This window comes from Carlito syrichta, unplaced genomic scaffold (assembly GCF_000164805.1).
Source record: "Carlito syrichta isolate Samal-C Ts95f unplaced genomic scaffold, Tarsius_syrichta-2.0.1 Scaffold308158, whole genome shotgun sequence".
Classification (NCBI taxonomy): domain Eukaryota; kingdom Metazoa; phylum Chordata; class Mammalia; order Primates; family Tarsiidae; genus Carlito; species Carlito syrichta.
The window spans coordinates 235,281-252,867 of record NW_007252254.1 but is presented as its reverse complement, the minus strand read 5'-3'; the positions used below and the strand labels follow the sequence as shown (position 1 = coordinate 252,867).

General features: G+C 45.6%; 1 protein-coding gene across 1 annotated transcript in view; it reads left to right on the top strand.

Annotated features, from left to right (window-relative positions):
- The window catches only part of DGKD (diacylglycerol kinase delta), an 84,561-nt gene that overhangs the window by 43,998 nt on the left and 22,976 nt on the right, over positions 1-17,587 (top strand). The window contains exons 3-9 of the mRNA XM_008065106.2: positions 9,052-9,156; positions 9,459-9,591; positions 10,525-10,631; positions 11,076-11,201; positions 12,267-12,369; positions 13,116-13,278; positions 13,941-14,049. Of these exons, the coding sequence (XP_008063297.1) occupies positions 9,052-9,156; positions 9,459-9,591; positions 10,525-10,631; positions 11,076-11,201; positions 12,267-12,369; positions 13,116-13,278; positions 13,941-14,049 (846 nt within the window). The remainder of the gene's footprint in view (positions 1-9,051; positions 9,157-9,458; positions 9,592-10,524; positions 10,632-11,075; positions 11,202-12,266; positions 12,370-13,115; positions 13,279-13,940; positions 14,050-17,587) is intronic.

Below are 17,587 nucleotides of genomic sequence, written 5' to 3'. Positions count from 1 at the left end.
TCCTGCTGCTGCCAGCCCCTTTCTTTTTTTTTCTTTTTTTTTGAGTTGGAGTCTCACTCTGTTGCCCAGACTGGAGTACAGTGGCACACTCATGGCTATCCCAGTGTCGACCAGCTGTGCCCTGGCGATCCTTCCGCCTCAGCCTTCCAAATAGCCGGAACTATAGGCACGCGCCACCACACCCGGCTAATTTTTTATTTATTGTGGAGATGAGGTCTCGCCAAGTTGCCAGGGCTGGTCTCGAACTCGCAGACTCAGGCAATCACTTGCCTTGGCCTCCCAAAGTGCTGGGATTACAGGTTGAGCCACCAAGCCTGGCCCCTTTTTAAAGTATCATGGTAAATGTTCAGTGTCTGCTGATGAGTGAGAACATGTGGTATTCTGTTCTTTGTTTCTGTCATAGATCACTGAGTATAATAGGCTCTAAATTCATCCACGTTGCTTTGAAGTCCATATGTTTGTCCTTTTTTGTGCCTGCATAGTATTTCATTGTGTATATGTACCACATTTTTTTGTCCAGTCCAGTTTCGATGGGCAGCATGGATGGTTGGTTCTGTGGGTTTTGTTTTGTTTTGTTTTGTTTTTTGAGTTGGAGTCTCACTCTATCGCCCAGGCTGGAGTGCAGTGGCACACTCATGGCCACCCCAGCATTGACCTGCTGGGCTCCGGTGATCCTTGCGCCTCAGCCTTCCAAGTAGCCAGAACTACAGGCGCATGCTACTATTCTAGGCTAGTTTTTGATTTATTGTAGAGACGAAGTCTTGCCAAGCTGCCCATGCTGATCTCAAACCGTGGGCCCAGGCATTCCACTTGCCTTGGCCTCCCAAAGTGCTGGGATTATAGGCTGAGCCACCGAGCCCTGCTGGCTCCGTGTTTTTGCTGTTGTGAATAATGCTGTGGTAAACATGCGTGTGCAGTTATCTTTTTTGTAGAATGATTTGAGTTCCTTTGTGTATATTCCTAGTAGGGGGATTGCTGGGTCATATGGAAGGTCAACGCAAGACCTTCTAAGTGCCCATTCCTGTGAGCTGAAGCTGTCCCTGCTGTGTGTATAGGTGAGGTCCACCCTCTTCTTCATTGGAGAAATCACGTGTGCTTGTTTTCACCATGATTCTCAGAGATCCCTGCTTATTGTTTAATAACCCACATGGTTACATCAGAAAATATTTTGTCTGTCTTGGGAACCCACTGGGAGTAGCTATATTTTCTCATATCTCTTGGAAGATCATGTACTTGTGTGAAAGGTTGGAAGCAAAATTTCCTATTTCAAATAGAAATACTAAAGCTCATTTTCTTGTCCTCAGCATGTATTATAAACTGAAGACTTGATACTTGTAGAGATAATTTTTGAATACAAAGCACATGCACATGTTATGGAAATCTTAAGAATAAAAAGGTATAAAGTGTGTCCCAGCCACGCAGAGGTCTCCTCAGTAGAGATGACTAATATTACATTTTTCTCTATACTCACACTCTTCCTGCACTTGACTTTTATCACTTAACATGTTATAGAAGTACATAAAGAGTAACTTCATTTTTTAATGACTGTGTAGTATTCCATATATGAACACACCAGAATTTCTGTAGCCAATCTCTACTAGTCTTGTATGATCAATGTTTAAGTGGCTTCCAGTCCTTTTTCTTTTAGTGAATACTGTCATGAATAACCATGTATGTACAGTATGTGATTTCTCATGAAGATGTTGGATAGGATAGATGTACAGAAACACTGTTGCTAAAATAAAGATGTATGTTTTAAAGGTTGATGGATTTTTACCAAATGGTCTCCATCCAGGTTATATTAATTTGTGCTCCAATGTATGAGAGTGAGTAGAACAGTTATCAGACTATTATTCTCTATAAATCCAATAGATTAAAAAAATGGTATCTTGTAATTTTAATTTGCATTTATCTTATGAGTAAGATTGAGCATTCTTTTCATGTTTTTAAGATCCATTTATAACATTATTTCAGGATGGCTTTGCCAGTCTCTCATATTCATTTACCCTCTTTCCTCTACCTATCACTTGTACATTCATTTTTCTAACCAGATTTTGTCCAAGAGTCTAGACAGCTGTATTCCTTTTTCCTTTGAATTATATGGTTTTGTGTTTTTGAGAAATTCTACATTCTGTACCCTTTTTACTGAGGTATACTGTATACCTGGAGGAGTACATGTGTACAAAAGCATATGGCCTGATGAATGTTCCAGATCAAGGTGGACTACAGAAGCCTTTCTGTGTGCCCCTCCCCTCAAAGTACCTGCTAATACCATAGCTTTCAACACCATAGATTGGTTTTGCCTGTTTTTTTTAAACTTTATATAATGCATGAGGCAATTATGCAGTCTATGTTTTTTTGTCAGGCTTCTTTCTTTTAGTATTCTAAGATTCATCACATTATTGCGTATCTTCCATTATGTTAGTATACTACGATTTATTTCTCTCCTTCACCAATGCTGAGCATTTGAGTAGTATCTAGTAGAGGCCTGTTTAGAGCAGTGATGCTGTGAGCATTCTTGTTTATACTTTGATGAGGAAGATATAGGTTTGCATTTCTGCTGGGTGCATGGGTGGAATTGCTGAGTCACAGGGCATGTTTTTCCTAAGTAGTTGCACCAAATTGCACCCTCACCAGCCCTTGATATTGTCTGTTTTGGTTCAGCCATTGGGAAAGATGTATCACACTGTGGCTTTAATTTCCACTTTCTGGTGACTAATAAAGTTGAGCACCTGGTCTTGTGTTTTATTGGCCATTTGTGAAATAACTGTTCAAGTGTTTGTCCATTTTTCTTTTTTCTTTTTTCTTTTTGGAGCCAGAGTCTCCCTCTGTTGACCAGACTCGAATGCAGGGGCATGCCCAGGCCACTGCAGCCTTGATCTGCTGGGCTCAGGCGACCCTTCCACCTTAGCCTTCCAAGTAGCTGAAACTATAGGACGCGCTACCGTGCCTGGCTAATTTTTTTGATTTTTTGTAGAGACGAGGTCTTGCCAAGTTGCCCAGCCACCATGCCTGGCCCATTGTGCATTTTTCTTTTAGTTGGTTGGTTTTTTTTGGACTTGGAATTGGAGTCTCACTCTGTTGCCCAGGCTGGAATGCAGTGGCATGCTCATGGCCAACCCAGTGTCGACCTGCTGGGCTCCTGTGATCCTTCTGCCTCAGCCTTTCATGTAGCTGGAACTATAGGTGTGCGCTACCATGCTTGGCTAATTTTTAAAAAAAAATTATAGAGGTCTCACCAAATTACCTGGGCTGGTCTCGAACCCGCATGCTCAGGCAGTTCACTCGCCTTGGCCTCCCAAAGTGCTGGGATTACAGGCTGAGCCACCGAGTCTGGCCGGCTGGTTTTTTTCTTACTGATTTTTAAGTTCTTTTACTTTCAGGAGAATTCCAGTAAATGTTTAAGAACTCAAATCTGTCTGTGGCTTTTCTGACCTCCTCAGGACTCTGAGAAATGCACCATCGTTTTCTCAGCTCTTCCTCTGCAATATCCTTTCTGTTTCTTTCTCTAGTCTTTCCTACCTCAAGATCTGGAGGTGCTTTCTCTTTCCAGTTTCTGAATTTCCGTGCAGCCATCTGTCGTCTTGCATTCTGGTGAAACTCCGCTCCTTCCCTTGGCGTGAATCCTGGCCTGCCTTGATGTGAATCCTGGCCTGCCGAATCTCTGTGATGTCATGGATTTGCCCTAGAAATTTCACTTGATTGCTCTACTTTTAATTTGCATTTATCTTTTAAGTTGATTTAGGTATGTAAGCCATTTCTTACCTTAGAAATTGCATTGGAAAATAGGAGCATCTTTTGGTTTCCAGAATCTTCTCCGTGTGAAGGCTGGGTTTTGGAGATAGTTCCAGCTTTTTTGTACCATTCCTTGGTTGCTAGTAGTTACAGTACTGACTGCAGTCCAAACAAAGGGACACTTTTTCATATTCCTTAGGGTGTCTCCCTGCATCCTGCCTTCCTGCCTTGCTGGATGGGGTGAGCATCCAGGAAGGTGTGGCCGAGGGCTCTTACCCAGCCCCTGCTGTCTACATTGCTTTCCAAATCAAGGGATTGAATAGGAATTGCTGTCCAGAACATCCCCCAGAATCAGCCACCTGAGGAGGAGCACCTTCTCCTCCATGTATTGGGCTGGGGTTGGAGTTAGGCAACAGGGAGGAAGAAGCAGGCTTCTGCCTGAAAGGTACCCACTGGCTGGTGGGGGCTAAAGCTGAGGGGACACGGCAGGGCCCAGCAACAGGAGTGGCACAGACATGTGAGACACAACAAGTCCTGCATGTGCAGGTGGAGACCGATACTGAGAGGCCGGGTTCGGTGGTGACTGCTCTGTTGGCAGCTGAGACACGTGAATTCTGACTTATTTGGTGGGACTCTTTGATTGTTCTAGTGACTTGGGAGAGTGGACCATTATCACCAGAGCAGTCTCAAGGAAGGCCATATTCACATGGCAAGGTGGACTCTTGGCCAAACCAAATGATGATAATGAAGCTTGAAGACTTTGAGCCCGAGATAGCACTGACAGTGACTCATGTGAGAGGTGCTGTCCTAGGTGTTACAAGGTCACGCTGACTTGTACCTCACAATAATGCTAAGATGTGATACTGCTGTCAACAGCCATGATTTTCAGAGGGAAAATAGAGGCACAGGGTGGAGAAACACCCACTTCAAGATACACAGCTGGCAGGGGCTTCAGACCCAGGGACCTAGACACTGTGCCAGGTCCTAGACACATTTGACCCCTTTCATTCTCAGCACAACCCAACCAGGTAGTTTTTTTCATCTCCTTTCCAGAAGAGAAGCAGAGTCTGCCCACATTTCCCTACCAGTCAGTGGCCAGGTGGGATCAGATCTGCATCTGTCTTGGGCTTTTTCACAACAGAGCAGGCACACGTCAGAGTTAAATGCAGAAGCCAAAGCCAGGTTCTTGGGCATTTATCTGTTGATCAGTGTTTATTCCCTTGTAAACAATTGCACAGATTAAGGAAATGACATCATTTACTATTGCTTTCATTAACTCACTGTCTTTAAATCTAATGGTTTTGTCTATAATTTGCTGCCAGTAGTGCCCAGTACCCATGAAGCTATTTCAGTAAACCCTTCCTTCAGCATGTGGAGGAGGTGGAACCCAAAGATCCATCTTCCTTAATGCCATAGCTGAGTTCTTGGATGATGTGGAAACTATCCCATAAAGGCCATCATTGGAGTGGTAGACATAAGACTTGGAATAGAATGAGACCTACAAATCTCACTTTTGTCTTCTGTGAATGTCCTATTGCATGACTCCTAGTATAATCTGTGAGTTATGCACAGTGAAGTCTATTATCTTTTTCTTACTGTATTTGTTATGCTGACAAAATATTCCAGTATTAAAAAGCTCACCCCAGAGCAAGCAGTTAGGAATGTGTGCTCAGACTCCACCGACAGACAGGGACCGTGCCCGAGACTGACACAGTGGTGCAGCCTTGGCTGCCTCTCCTCCCAGGCTGTCCCCAAGTACCCACCATGCACAGGCCCCGTTTTGTCATCTTTATGGCCTGGTTGGCATTGAGAATGATTGTCTTTCTGTCTTTCCCCAGTGTGAGTTCTGTGAAGGCAGGAACCTCGTCTGCTATGTTCTCAGAATCCAGGTCTAGAAGGGACATGCAGGACAGGGCTGTTCCTATGCTCTGGATGCTCGAGAGACCAGAGCAGCCCCACTGCCTTCTCCGGCCGCAGGAAGGCAGAGTCCCTTCAGTCCTGGGTTACTCTGTCTTTCCTCACCCTCGCTGTCTCCTGGCTCTGCCACTCCCTCACCTGGCCTGGCCCGGGTGTTCTTCCCCCAAGAACCCCAGATATGTATAAGAAAGAACGAGCCGTGCCCGGGTGACCCAGTTCAATTCATCCCCTCTGTGATGAAACTTTACCACTGGAGAGAGAATCTCTGTATAAAAGCACCGTTTCTATGCTTTCTGAGCGGAAATGTAATCATTGAATAATTTAAATTGGGTGTTCCTAAATTGGGTCTTCATAATGTAAATTAAAGCTATGAGATGGGCAGAAATCCAAAAACTAAATAACATATTTTGTTAGTGAATCCATAGGGAAGCAGGCATTTTCCTAACACTGCTGGTGAGAATGCAAATGGCACAGCCCCTGTGGAGAGGAGCTTGGCAATTGCTAGCAAAAGTAAATGTGCATTTACTCTATGGGGCAATTCTACTTCTAGGAATTTACCCCAGAGGTACATGGAAAAAAATGGGGAGAGACCTGTGTGTGAAGACAGTTCCTGGCGACACTGTGTGAAATGGCAAAGGATTATATTTATTTATTTTTTTGAGGCAAGGTCTCAATCTGTCACCCAGACTAGAGTGGAGTAGTATGATCATGGCTCAAGAAAGCCTCCACCTCCTAGGCTCAGGTGATTTTCCCGCCTCAGCCTCTCAAGTAGCTGGGACTATAGGTGCACGCCACCACGCCCGGCTAATTTTTTAACTCTTTTGTAGAGAGGAGGTATTGCTATGTTGCCTACGCTTGTTTTAGACTCCTGGTCTCAAGCAGTCCTCCTGCCTCAGCCTCCCAAAGTGCTGGGATTACAGGTGTAAGCCACTGCTCCCAGCGCAAAGGATTTTAAACAGTGCAAACTCCCACAGAGCACTGTTTGAATAGGCTGTGTTGTTTCTGTACAATAGAACCCCTTGCCACTGTATAGAAGAATAAGGACGCTTTAGATACTACTGAAGAGTAGGGGCCAGGATATGTAATTTAATTGAAACACAGGGATGGAGAAATGTGTTTGTGCTACTGCTTAAAAGGGGGAGAGTATGAATATATCCGTGTTTGCATATAGCTAAAAATGGAATGATAAACCTTACTTTTTTTTAAGGCTACCTGTGGGAACCAGGATAGAGGGGAGAGATGTAAAAGTCACACTTCTGCTCTGCCTTGTTTATAACCTTGACTTTGGAACTATATAGATACTTTACATTGTTATAAAACAAAATCAAGTAAAAGGATATAACCTTTGAAAATTTTGATAGATATTGTCAAATTTTTTTCTAAAACATTTGTACCCTGTTTCCCTCCTTTCAGTACTTGAAATCTTTTCTCCCATACCTTTGCCAGCGCTAGATTATCATCTTTTAAAACTCTGCCAAGCCCATAGGTGAAAAATAGATTGCTATTTTCATTTGCATTCTCTGATGACTAGAGTGATTAAGGAGCTTTTTATTCACTTATTAGCCATTTTGTATTTCTTCTGCAAAATGCAAGTTCACAGTCTTTTTATGTCAGGAAGATTTTATTTACTGATTTATGAAAACTGTTTTATGGATATCATTTTAATATGTTGATTATTACTAGGTTCATAACCTCATTTCCAATTGAGTTGTTTAGGCCCTGACTATTGTATCTGTTTTCTTGTTGGCTTTTTGTTGTCATATATTGGGATTTTCTAAAGAACATTTTTGTGTGATGCACGCTGATATTGCGGAGTCACTGTGGACCAGACTTCTCTTGAAATGCTGGGTGTCACTGTGGGCTCTCTGAAGCAGGAGCAACTATGTTTTTTTCCTGTTTGCTTCTCCTTTTTTTTTTGAGTTGGAGTTTCACTCTGTCACCCAGGCTGGAGTGTAGTGGCACGCTCACAGCCTCTGCAGCCTCGACTTGCTGGGCTCAGGTGATCCTTCTGCCTCAGGCTTCCAAGTAACTGGAACTACAGGAGTGCACTGCCGTGCCCAGCTAATTTTTTTATTTATTGTAGAGATGGGGTCTTGCCATGTTGCCCAGGCTGCTTTCAGGCAATCCTTTCACCTCAGCCTTCCAGAGGGCTGGAATTACAGGTGTGAGCCACTGTGCCTGGCTTTTTTTTTTTGAGTTGGGGTCCCACTCTATTGCCCAGGCTGGGGTGCACTGGCACAGCATGGCTCAAGGCAGTCTCAGTCTCCTGGGCTCAGACAATCTTTCCACTTCAGCCTTTTGAATAGCTGGTACTACAGGCACGTGCCACCATGCCCAGCTAACTTTTTTGATTGTAGAGACGAAGTCTCATTGTGTTACCCTGGCTGATCTTGAACTTCTGGGCTCAAGCATTCCTCCCACCTCAGTCTCCCAAAGTGCTGGGATTACAGGCATGAGCCACCGTGTAAATTTTCTAGGGCTTATTATCATGTCTTAAGTTGTTAGTTTATTATAAATATTGACTTAATTTCATCGTTGATGAACATATATGAGGGGGTCCCCCCCAAAAAAATGGAATTATTTTTTTGGGGGCAGTCCCCTCGTAGTATAGGCTTCCCTTCTGGGTCAGTGGTTGAGGAACCCATTGGCATCAGTGTACCAACTAGCGTTGTCGTGAGAGGCTGCTCTCAGCTTCAGTGAATTTTTGTGTGTGTGTGTAGATTCTTTCAATGCGTTTTGCCCATTTCATTATGTGTGATTTACACGAACAACCTGCCTACATGTTGCTGAGTGTTTGGCAATTTTTGACCAAAAACAGCATGACCCTCATATCCCACCCTCCCTATTCTCCTGATCTCGCCCCAAGTGACTTTTTTGTTTCCCCGGATGAACAGAGTCCTCAAAGGCAAACATTTTGCCTATATGAAAAGAGTTGAAACAAAAAAATGGCAGAAGCTCTAAAAGGTGTCAAAATTGACAAGTCCAAAAACCATTTTGAGCAGTGGAAAAAGTGTCTCAATAGGTGTATTGCATCAAACAGAGAGTACTTTGGGGAAGGTGACTGAAATTCAAGCAAGTAAGAATAAATATACAATTTTTAATAAATAAATTCCGGGCTTTTTTGGGTCCCCCTTCATAAACAACATTACATTTCATTGTCTTTTTGGTTTGAGATTGTTCTTAATAAAGTGACTACGATAACTTTTTATGTTGCGTTCAATGTAAATTCCTGAATGAAACAGTAATTTTTCATAATAGAGAGATGGATGGATGGATGGATGGATGGATGGATGGATGGATGGATGGATAGATTGATATGAGGTTGGCTTTTAAAAAGCATTTGAAACTGTGACACTTGTCCTTTGTACACAGATATATTGAGCATGTTTCTTTCTCTAGGTCATCACCCCCTGTAGGAAGCTCATCTTGTGTGCTGATAACAGAAAAGAAATGGAAGATTGGATTGCAGCACTAAAGACTGTCCAGAACAGGGAACATTTCGAGGTTAGAAAAGAAAAATATCCTTCTACAAATGTCTGTTGTTCTTTGTGGCCCTCACCCTCATGTCCTGCTGTTGGGATATTGCCTGTGTGTGACTGACAGTTCTGGAACTCATGTTCCAGCATGTGCCTTATAAAATTAAGGCTTGTTGTTTGCCCTTTTGGCAGACCTGTTGAAAATGGCCCTCTCCTTTGTAAACCTTCCTCCTTTCTCCTTTTGGATACTTTTGTTTAATCCTATCCAATCCTGATTTAAGACTTTCAAAATGACGTCTTATCTTTGCCATCTTAATTTTGTTCTTCCAGCCCACCCAGTATAGCATGGACCATTTCTCAGGGATGCACAACTGGTACGCCTGTTCCCACGCCCGGCCAACCTATTGCAACGTGTGCCGTGAGGCCCTGTCTGGGGTCACATCCCACGGGCTGTCCTGCGAAGGTATGGAGGCTGTGTTTGTTATTCTGTTGGGAAAGATGGCCTGAGGTTTTATTTGGAAGTCTTGGAAATCCAAACACAGTCATCATAAATAAGCTACCGCCACCCATGCATTCAGTCAAGGGCATAGTGATTTCTGTGTTTCTGTTCTTGTTTATTTTACCTGCTAAGGAGTTCTTGATAAATCATTTTTCATAGTACTCAAACAAAGTGAGGAGAACGGAAGTGATGGTAGGAGAAACCAAGCGGAAGTGTAGAGAACATGGAGGGAAAGCCATTTTTAAAATGCGATCGGCCCCAGTGCAATTCCCTTGTCTGAATCCATTGATTGTGCATGTGTGGACTGAGGGTGTCAGACAGATCTGGAGGTCAGGGCTGCCATATGTGGGCAAGGTAGTTCAGCCTGGTGGCAAGAGCATGGCCTCGAGCAGGGATTGCAAGTGACACCCTGTGGCTAGTTCCTGCCTTCTACCTGTTTTTATTTAGCTCTTAAGCTTAAGACTGGCTTTTACATTTTCTAATGAGTAAAAAAATCAAAATAGTAATATTTTGTGACACATGAAAATTACATGAAATTCAAATTTCACTTTCCATAAAATAGTATTGTCTATGGCTGCCTTTATGCTTCACAACAGAGTTGAGTAGCTGTGACAGAGGCTGTGTGTGGCCTGCAACACCTGAGATATTTACCCCCTGGCTTGTTGGAGAATGCTGGCCAGCTCCCAGCACTCCTTGTGTCTGTGGTCTCACTTCCACCTCTCACCCCACCATCATCAGCCTCTGAGCATATTACAGTAGTTTAGTTACAAATCAGGAGTGCTCTTGGTTCCTTTCCCGACTTTTCTAGACCTGAACCGTTCTCACAACACTATCCGTTCAGCACAGGATGCTCCTGTCTCAGTTGAAGCTTGTAGGCTCACATGTTTCTTCTTACAGTATGCAAATTCAAAGCCCACAAGCGATGTGCTGTGCGTGCGACCAATAACTGCAAGTGGACCACGCTGGCCTCGATTGGGAAGGACATCATCGAGGATGCAGATGGGGTATGTGTAAGGGACCCCCTGGGGCTCTGAGTCAGGACTGTCCACCTGCACAGCCACACACGAGCCTCTTTCTTACCCTTCCTGTTTGTTTCATTTGAGAGGGTCACACTGGAATCAAGTGTCACAGTGGTTAGAGAATAGGGGCTCTGGGATCAAGTGTCACAGTGGTTAGAATATGGAGACTCCGTGTGGTTGCTGAACCTCCCAACTCCATCCTTATTCCCATGTGTCTTGTGCTCCTGGCAGTTGCTGTGGGTGGGATGGTATTTTACATTCCTGCCCCATCTCCTCACTGGCTGTCATGGAAGAGCCTGTGTTGGGGAGACTGTCTTGTCTAAGTTCACAAAGAGCATTTATGCCAAGGGCTCCTGACTGGCCCTTGGGTTGGAGCCCTGGGAGTGTCCCTTGGGAGTGTCCCTAGTGAGCATCTCTGCTTGGTCACAGATTGCCATGCCCCACCAGTGGCTAGAAGGAAACCTGCCCGTGAGTGCCAAGTGCACGGTGTGTGACAAGACCTGTGGCAGTGTGCTGCGCCTGCAGGACTGGCGCTGCCTCTGGTGCAAGGCCATGGTAAGAGTGGGCCCCGTGCCCTGGGTGGTGGGGACAGCCTGCTCCCACAGTGCCCACTAGGCCTTATGCTTCTGCATGTCAGGCTGGGGCTGTATCCCTCTTCTGAGTCCTTGTAGACTCACCCCATAGGCCCCTCCAGCTCTGAGACTAGATTGTGTGGACTATTTGATCATTCTCATTCGTAACTGTTTTTGCGGGGGGGGCGGAGGGTGTATTCCTTTACTGAGTGTAGTCCTGCCTTTTTTGTTTGTTTGTTTTTTTGGGTCAGGGTCTCACTGTCACCCAGATTGGAGTGCAATGGTACAATCACAGTTCACGGCAGCTTCTAATTCCTGAGTTCAATTGATCCTCTCTCCTCAGCCACCTGTGTAGCTGGGACTACAGGCATGCGTCACTGTGCCTGGCTAATTTTTTTTATAGTTCTTCCTTTTAGGTACACACAAATGTGTCTTCATGACAGATGTCACATCTGCCAGGTTGTGAAGGGGTCATTCGGGATAGGTTAACTGATCACCTCTCATATGAAAGTAGGAAAGCCGTAGAGGCTCTTGTGAGAAGGATTTGCTCTGGGATGATGTTCACAGTGACCACAGTCACAGTAGGTGTGAGAGGGAAGAGTAAGGCCCAGCCTGTGGGCCTCCCCTCAGGTTTTGGGTGTCATCATTGTTCTGTGGTATAAGGCTTGAGCCTCAGTGTACACACTGTCAGGTTGCTTGTGGAGAGTGGCTACTGTGGTCACATGGTTAGCACACCTTGTTGCCAGGAGGAAGCCTAAGCACGGGTCACATACAGGCCTGTTGCCCCACAAGCCCTTATCCAGGCCTGACAGTTGAAGGAGCTGTGTGAAGGGGCCAGAGAGTGGTGGCCAGGATTGTAGCTCTCACAGTGAGACCCATGAGTGCTCTGCCTGGTGTTTTTGTGTCACAACTTCTCAAGTCACAGGTGCCCTGATGGGAGCAGCCAGCCTGGCTCCCCTGAGGCTGGCTTATCAGCTGCTGGGCAGCAGGGCTCTGGTGTGTATCAGGGATGGTGGTGACCTCTGTGATGTGTGGATTCTTGTTTCAGGTTCACACGTCATGTAAAGAATCCTTGCTGACCAAGTGCCCACTTGGCCTGTGCAAAGTGTCAGTCATCCCACCAACGGCCCTCAATAGCATCGACTCAGATGGTGGGTACCACACACTCTCGTCCTCAGTCACATCTACCTTCCTTCTCCACGTGTCTCTCCTCCCCAGCTCTAGAGTTGGTTTTCTTTGTGAGATGTAGTCAACAAGAGGTTAGGCGCAGCCAAGGGGGTGGACGAGGCACGCAGAGCCATAAATGATGTCCTGATTCTATTGTATTGCTGTTAGACACACTTGCTACTGAGGCTGGCACTTGAAGGTGATGAAGCTGGTTGAGTGGAAACTGAAGCGAAGACCTTCTCTGTGTGCTGCCTTAAGCTGTAGAGGCTATGCATGTCACTGCCTGGCAGACACTAGCACACTGGCTCGTACGTGCTCTCATGTCTGGCTGAGACTCGGTGTCACGTACTCACAAATCCCGGGAAGGAGTGCCACGGGGTATGTGGCTCAAAGGAAATCAGCTCTACCAGATTGGGGGCCAGAGGAAACAGCAGCAAGGTGGAATTTGGACTCTGTGAAGAGAGGGTTCTCTTCCTCACACATACAGGCTGGCCCTCCCCCACAAGTTGCCCTGTGGACCTTGATGATTCTGACTGGTCACTGCAGTGTCAGAGTTGAAGGCCATGAGCTCTGGGGCAGCTGGCGTTTTGTTCACTGACCTCCTGCTGTCTCTAGGGTGTGTTCATGTCCGGGTATGTCCCTTGGGGTGTCCACTGCTGTGTACTGGATCAGCAGTACCCAGAGCATCTTCATGGCTTACGTACTTCCTTCTGCTCATTCTCACATCCAGGGTTCTGGAAGGCCAGCTGTCCTCCATCTTGCACAAGCCCATTGTTGGTCTTCGTCAATTCAAAAAGTGGGGACAATCAGGGTGTGAAGTTCCTCAGAAGGTTCAAACAGCTGCTGAACCCCGCCCAGGTCTTCGACCTCATGAACGGAGGACCACACCTCGGGTAGGAAGCTTGTAAAATACATCTTTCTTGGAGTTTTTAAAATTTTCTAGATAATGCGTGCTTATTTAAAAAAAGATCAAAGACAGAAGATTTTTAAATTAGAAAGAAAAGTTGAACCACCTCTTCCCTAAGCTGCACTCACAGAAGTGCCCACTCGTAATGATCAATAGAGGTGCTTTCCAGCTTTCAACACACCACATACATGCATGCACACATACACACATTCATATGCAGACACATATACACATGCACAGATATATGCACACTCACACATATATGCATAAACATGCACACATGCAAACACACATGTACACGCACATATATACACATGAGCACACACCTTTTAAGCCAGATGGCTTTACTTGCCATTGTGCAGATGCTGTTCACATGTGTCAGCATGCAACATTGTGGGTGTATTTTCTTGTCATTATTTACAGGTCTGCTTTATTCTTTTTAACAGCTGCTTGGTACTAAGGAAGAAGCTTTCCTTCAGTGAGGCCAAAAGGGAGGGAGTGTTTTCATGTTGGAAGGTATTAGAACCTGGCCCTCTGGTGCAGGTCAGCTGTGAGGAACACCAATGGCTTCCTTGGCCCAGGATTGTCAAGGCCTTACTTATCTTATGCAGTGGACATCATTTCACTGACTTACTCTTTTTTCTACAGCTTACGGTTATTCCAGAAGTTTGACACCTTCCGGATTCTGGTTTGTGGTGGGGATGGCAGTGTTGGCTGGGTACTCTCTGAAATCGACAGCCTCAATCTTCACAAACAGGTACTTGGACATGAGGGAGCCCAGCTAGGACCAGAGAGGGTGCCAGGGCTAGAGGGGGATATCCTGCTTCTTTTCATCTTGGAGCACCAATTCTGGGCAGGAGCTGGCGGAGGTTTTGGAGGTTGTGCTGATTGTGGCCAGGGAGGAGTGAGGAGAGTGCTGGCCACCTGACTACATCATCCAGGCTCAGGGGCTCTGGCTGTGTCACATGAGTGGGAAGTACACAGTTAGAAGCTAAAAAACAACAGTCCTCATGTGAGAGTGGGTCTTGGTGGGACTGTATGCCTCCCCTCCCCCTCATAGCTCTTTATAGAGTAGTGATTTATGACTTGATGCTTTGTGCTTATGAGGAGGGGACAGAAATATACTTGAACTTCTCACCTCAGAGTTATGGTTCAGTTGACTTTATTTTTTTGTATTAAAATAGAAATTGATTTTACTGATTGTGTATTAAAAAATGTTTGTATGGTCATTGAATTTTCCCTGCCAGCCAGCCCTCTCCCGAGGTGATTAGACTGCTAACATTGCGCTGTCTCTCAGGCATCTCTCTATCATAGTGCATAGTACAGTTTTAATGTAAATAGTAACATGCTACCCATGCCATTCTCTTGCTCCCTTCTAAGAATCACTAGCAGTTGCAGACACCTCTCTCCCTACCTCTGTAAATACGGGTCTGTGTGCAGTTTTCCAGTGGCCAGTGCTGGGGCCCTGGGCTAGCCAGCCGCCCACAGGTAGGCGCTGAACTCATTTAGTGAAGACAGCTCTGGTGACCGCACACACACTTGCCAATTGTCTTTTCTTTTGAAGAACACCTACATTTCAATGTGGAACCGTATTGCCAAACTGACCTCCATTGTGGCTGGGCCACTTTACATTCCTGATCCTTCAAAGAACTGTCCTTTCCCATGGGTTGTCCAAGTTGTTCATGTTTTTAGTTTTTACCCAAGTAGACCAAAGAAAGTCTTATTTTATTTATTTAATTACTGGTGAAGTTAAACATCTAAGTTGATTATAAAGTTTTAAATGAATCAACTGTTCATACTTTTGCCTAATTTTCTCTTGGGTATTCACCTTTTTTCAAAAAAAAAATTGATGTCTATATTAACTCTCTTTCATTGCAGACTTTTTTTCTTAGTTTGTAATTTGTCTTCAACGTAATGTATTTTTTTATTTTGGTCTTTTCCTTCATAATTTTTGTCATTTCTGTCATATTGAGAGACAGACATGACATATCCCCAGATTAGGAATATTTTCATCCATATTTTCTTATGTTACGTTTATTATGGTCCTTTAAAAAAATTTGGACAGGGCACAGAGATCACACCTGTAATCTCAGCACTTTGGGAGGCTGAGGCAGGAGGATTGTTTGAGGCCAGTAGTTCAAGACTGGACTTGGGCAATATAGTGAGACCTTGCTTCTACAAAAAGTTAAAAAAAAGTTAGTTGCTTTTGGTAGCATGCTCCTGTAGTTCTAGGTACTCAGGAAGCTGAGGTAGGAGGATTACTTGAGTTCCAGAGTTGAAGGTTCCTGTGAGCCATGTTCATTCCACTGCACTTCGGCCTACGCGACAGAGTGAGGTTCCCACTTAAAAAAAAAAAAATCCAATCTTTTGTGTGAACTGCTTTTCAATGATTTCGTGTTCTCTAACCAGCCCCACTCACTTCTGTGGTATTTATAGGTGGAATGGACTTTTGTTGTTCATATTTAGCTTCAGAGGTAGTGATGACATTAAAGTGTGGACAGCCTTGACCTTACTGCCAGCTGCCCGGGAAAGAGAAATAGTGCCTCCTGGTGGTGGAGTAGAGCAGACCACACAGATCCAGTTCTAAGCTTGGTTAATTTTGTGGAATATTTGCAAGTTCACTATGGCTATTTGGGAAGACAGTGAAATCTTGTGGTTCTTTTTCTTTTCTTTTTTTTTTGAGTTGGAGTCTCACTCTGTCACCCAGACTGGAGTGCAGTAGCCTCGACCTGCTGGGCTCTGGAGATCCTTCGCCTCAGTCTTACGAGTAGCCGGAATTACAGGCTTGCACTACCACACCCGGCTGATTTTTTTTATTTTTTATTTTTTGAGTTGGAGTTTCACTCTGTCGCCCAGACTGGAGTGCAGTGGTCGCTCCCGGCCACCGCAGCCTCGACCTGCTGGGCTCCGGCGATCCTTCCGCCTTAGCCTTCCGAGTAGCCGGAATTACAGGCATGCGTTACCACACCCGGCTGATTTTTTGATTTATTGTAGAGATGAGGTCTCGCTGCCCAGGCGGGTCTCGAACCCGTGGGCTCAGGCAGTCCACTCACCTCAGCCTCCCAAAGCGTGGGATTACAGGCTGAGCCACCGAGCCCGGCTGTGGTTCATTTTCATCCAGCCTGCCGAGTTCATTGAATATTATCTCCTTCATTTCTTTGTGGCACTTGATGCCCTGGCAACTCCCTCCTGGGGATGCTACTGCTCTTGGTATTTCTCCTCTTCCTGGCTGCCCCTGCTCCATGGTAGGTGCTGCCTCCTCGCCCATCCTTAGGTCGTGCCCTCAGAGCCTTGCTGGGCCTCGACTCCTCCATCATATTCTGCCTCAGAGGAAAGCTGGGCGACTCATGGGCCTTTGACTGCCGTCTCCATCCTGGGGGTGCCCCAGTTTGTAGCAGAGCCTGGGTTTCCCTGGATATCTCCCAGGGCTATGAGTTCTCACACTGAGCCGTGCTCAGCCCCCACTTGCATTCCTTCCCTTGAAGTCCGAAAGCGTCACCATCCAGATATCTGAGCCAGAAACCTGAAGGCTGTTCTTGGTTTCTCGGTCTTTCTCCCCCTCACCTTTGGCACCTCATTACCTAGAGCACCACCCACACCTGTACCTCACTACCCTTGTTTTTCTTAAAGTCTCCAGGAAGCCCTTGTTCTCTCATCTAGTATGCGGGCAGTCGCTCTTGCTTGCTCATTCCTGCCTCTTGCCCTGCCAGGACCTTCTCTTGGGCTTGCTGTCCTCAGGCATCAGGTCCTTGCAGGCGGTCAGTTGCAGCTGGTGAACAGAGGGGGCGCAAAGGTGTGGTCCTGCCTTGAGGACCTGTGACCCTCCCCCACAAATTGCACTGTGGGCTTTGATGACTCTGGCAGGTCACAGCAGTGTCAGAGTTGAAGACCATGAGCTCTGGAGCAGTTGGCGTTTTGGGAGGCCTCCTGAGCACTAAGCTGGCATGGTCGGGATTCCATGGGCCTCTGGGGATGGGCATGGTCCCTGGGTGGAGGGTTAGGCCTGGGTAGCACATGAGGAGTGGCAGGCAGATGCCTGAAGACTGAGCCCTGGGGTTTGCTTGAGGGTGGCCTCCAGACTGGATAGTTTTGGCACATTTTTTGATAGGATTTAGAAGCCGCTGAAGATGTTTCTAGAGGAGTAAAGTAATACTCGTGATGTTTTTGGAAGGATAATTTGGCATTAGTGAGTGAGATATTGTAGTGGATGGACAGACAGGTGGTGGGAGTTACAGAATGAATCTTTTTTTTTTTTTTTTTTGAGTTGGAGTCTCACTCTGTCGCCTAGACTGGAG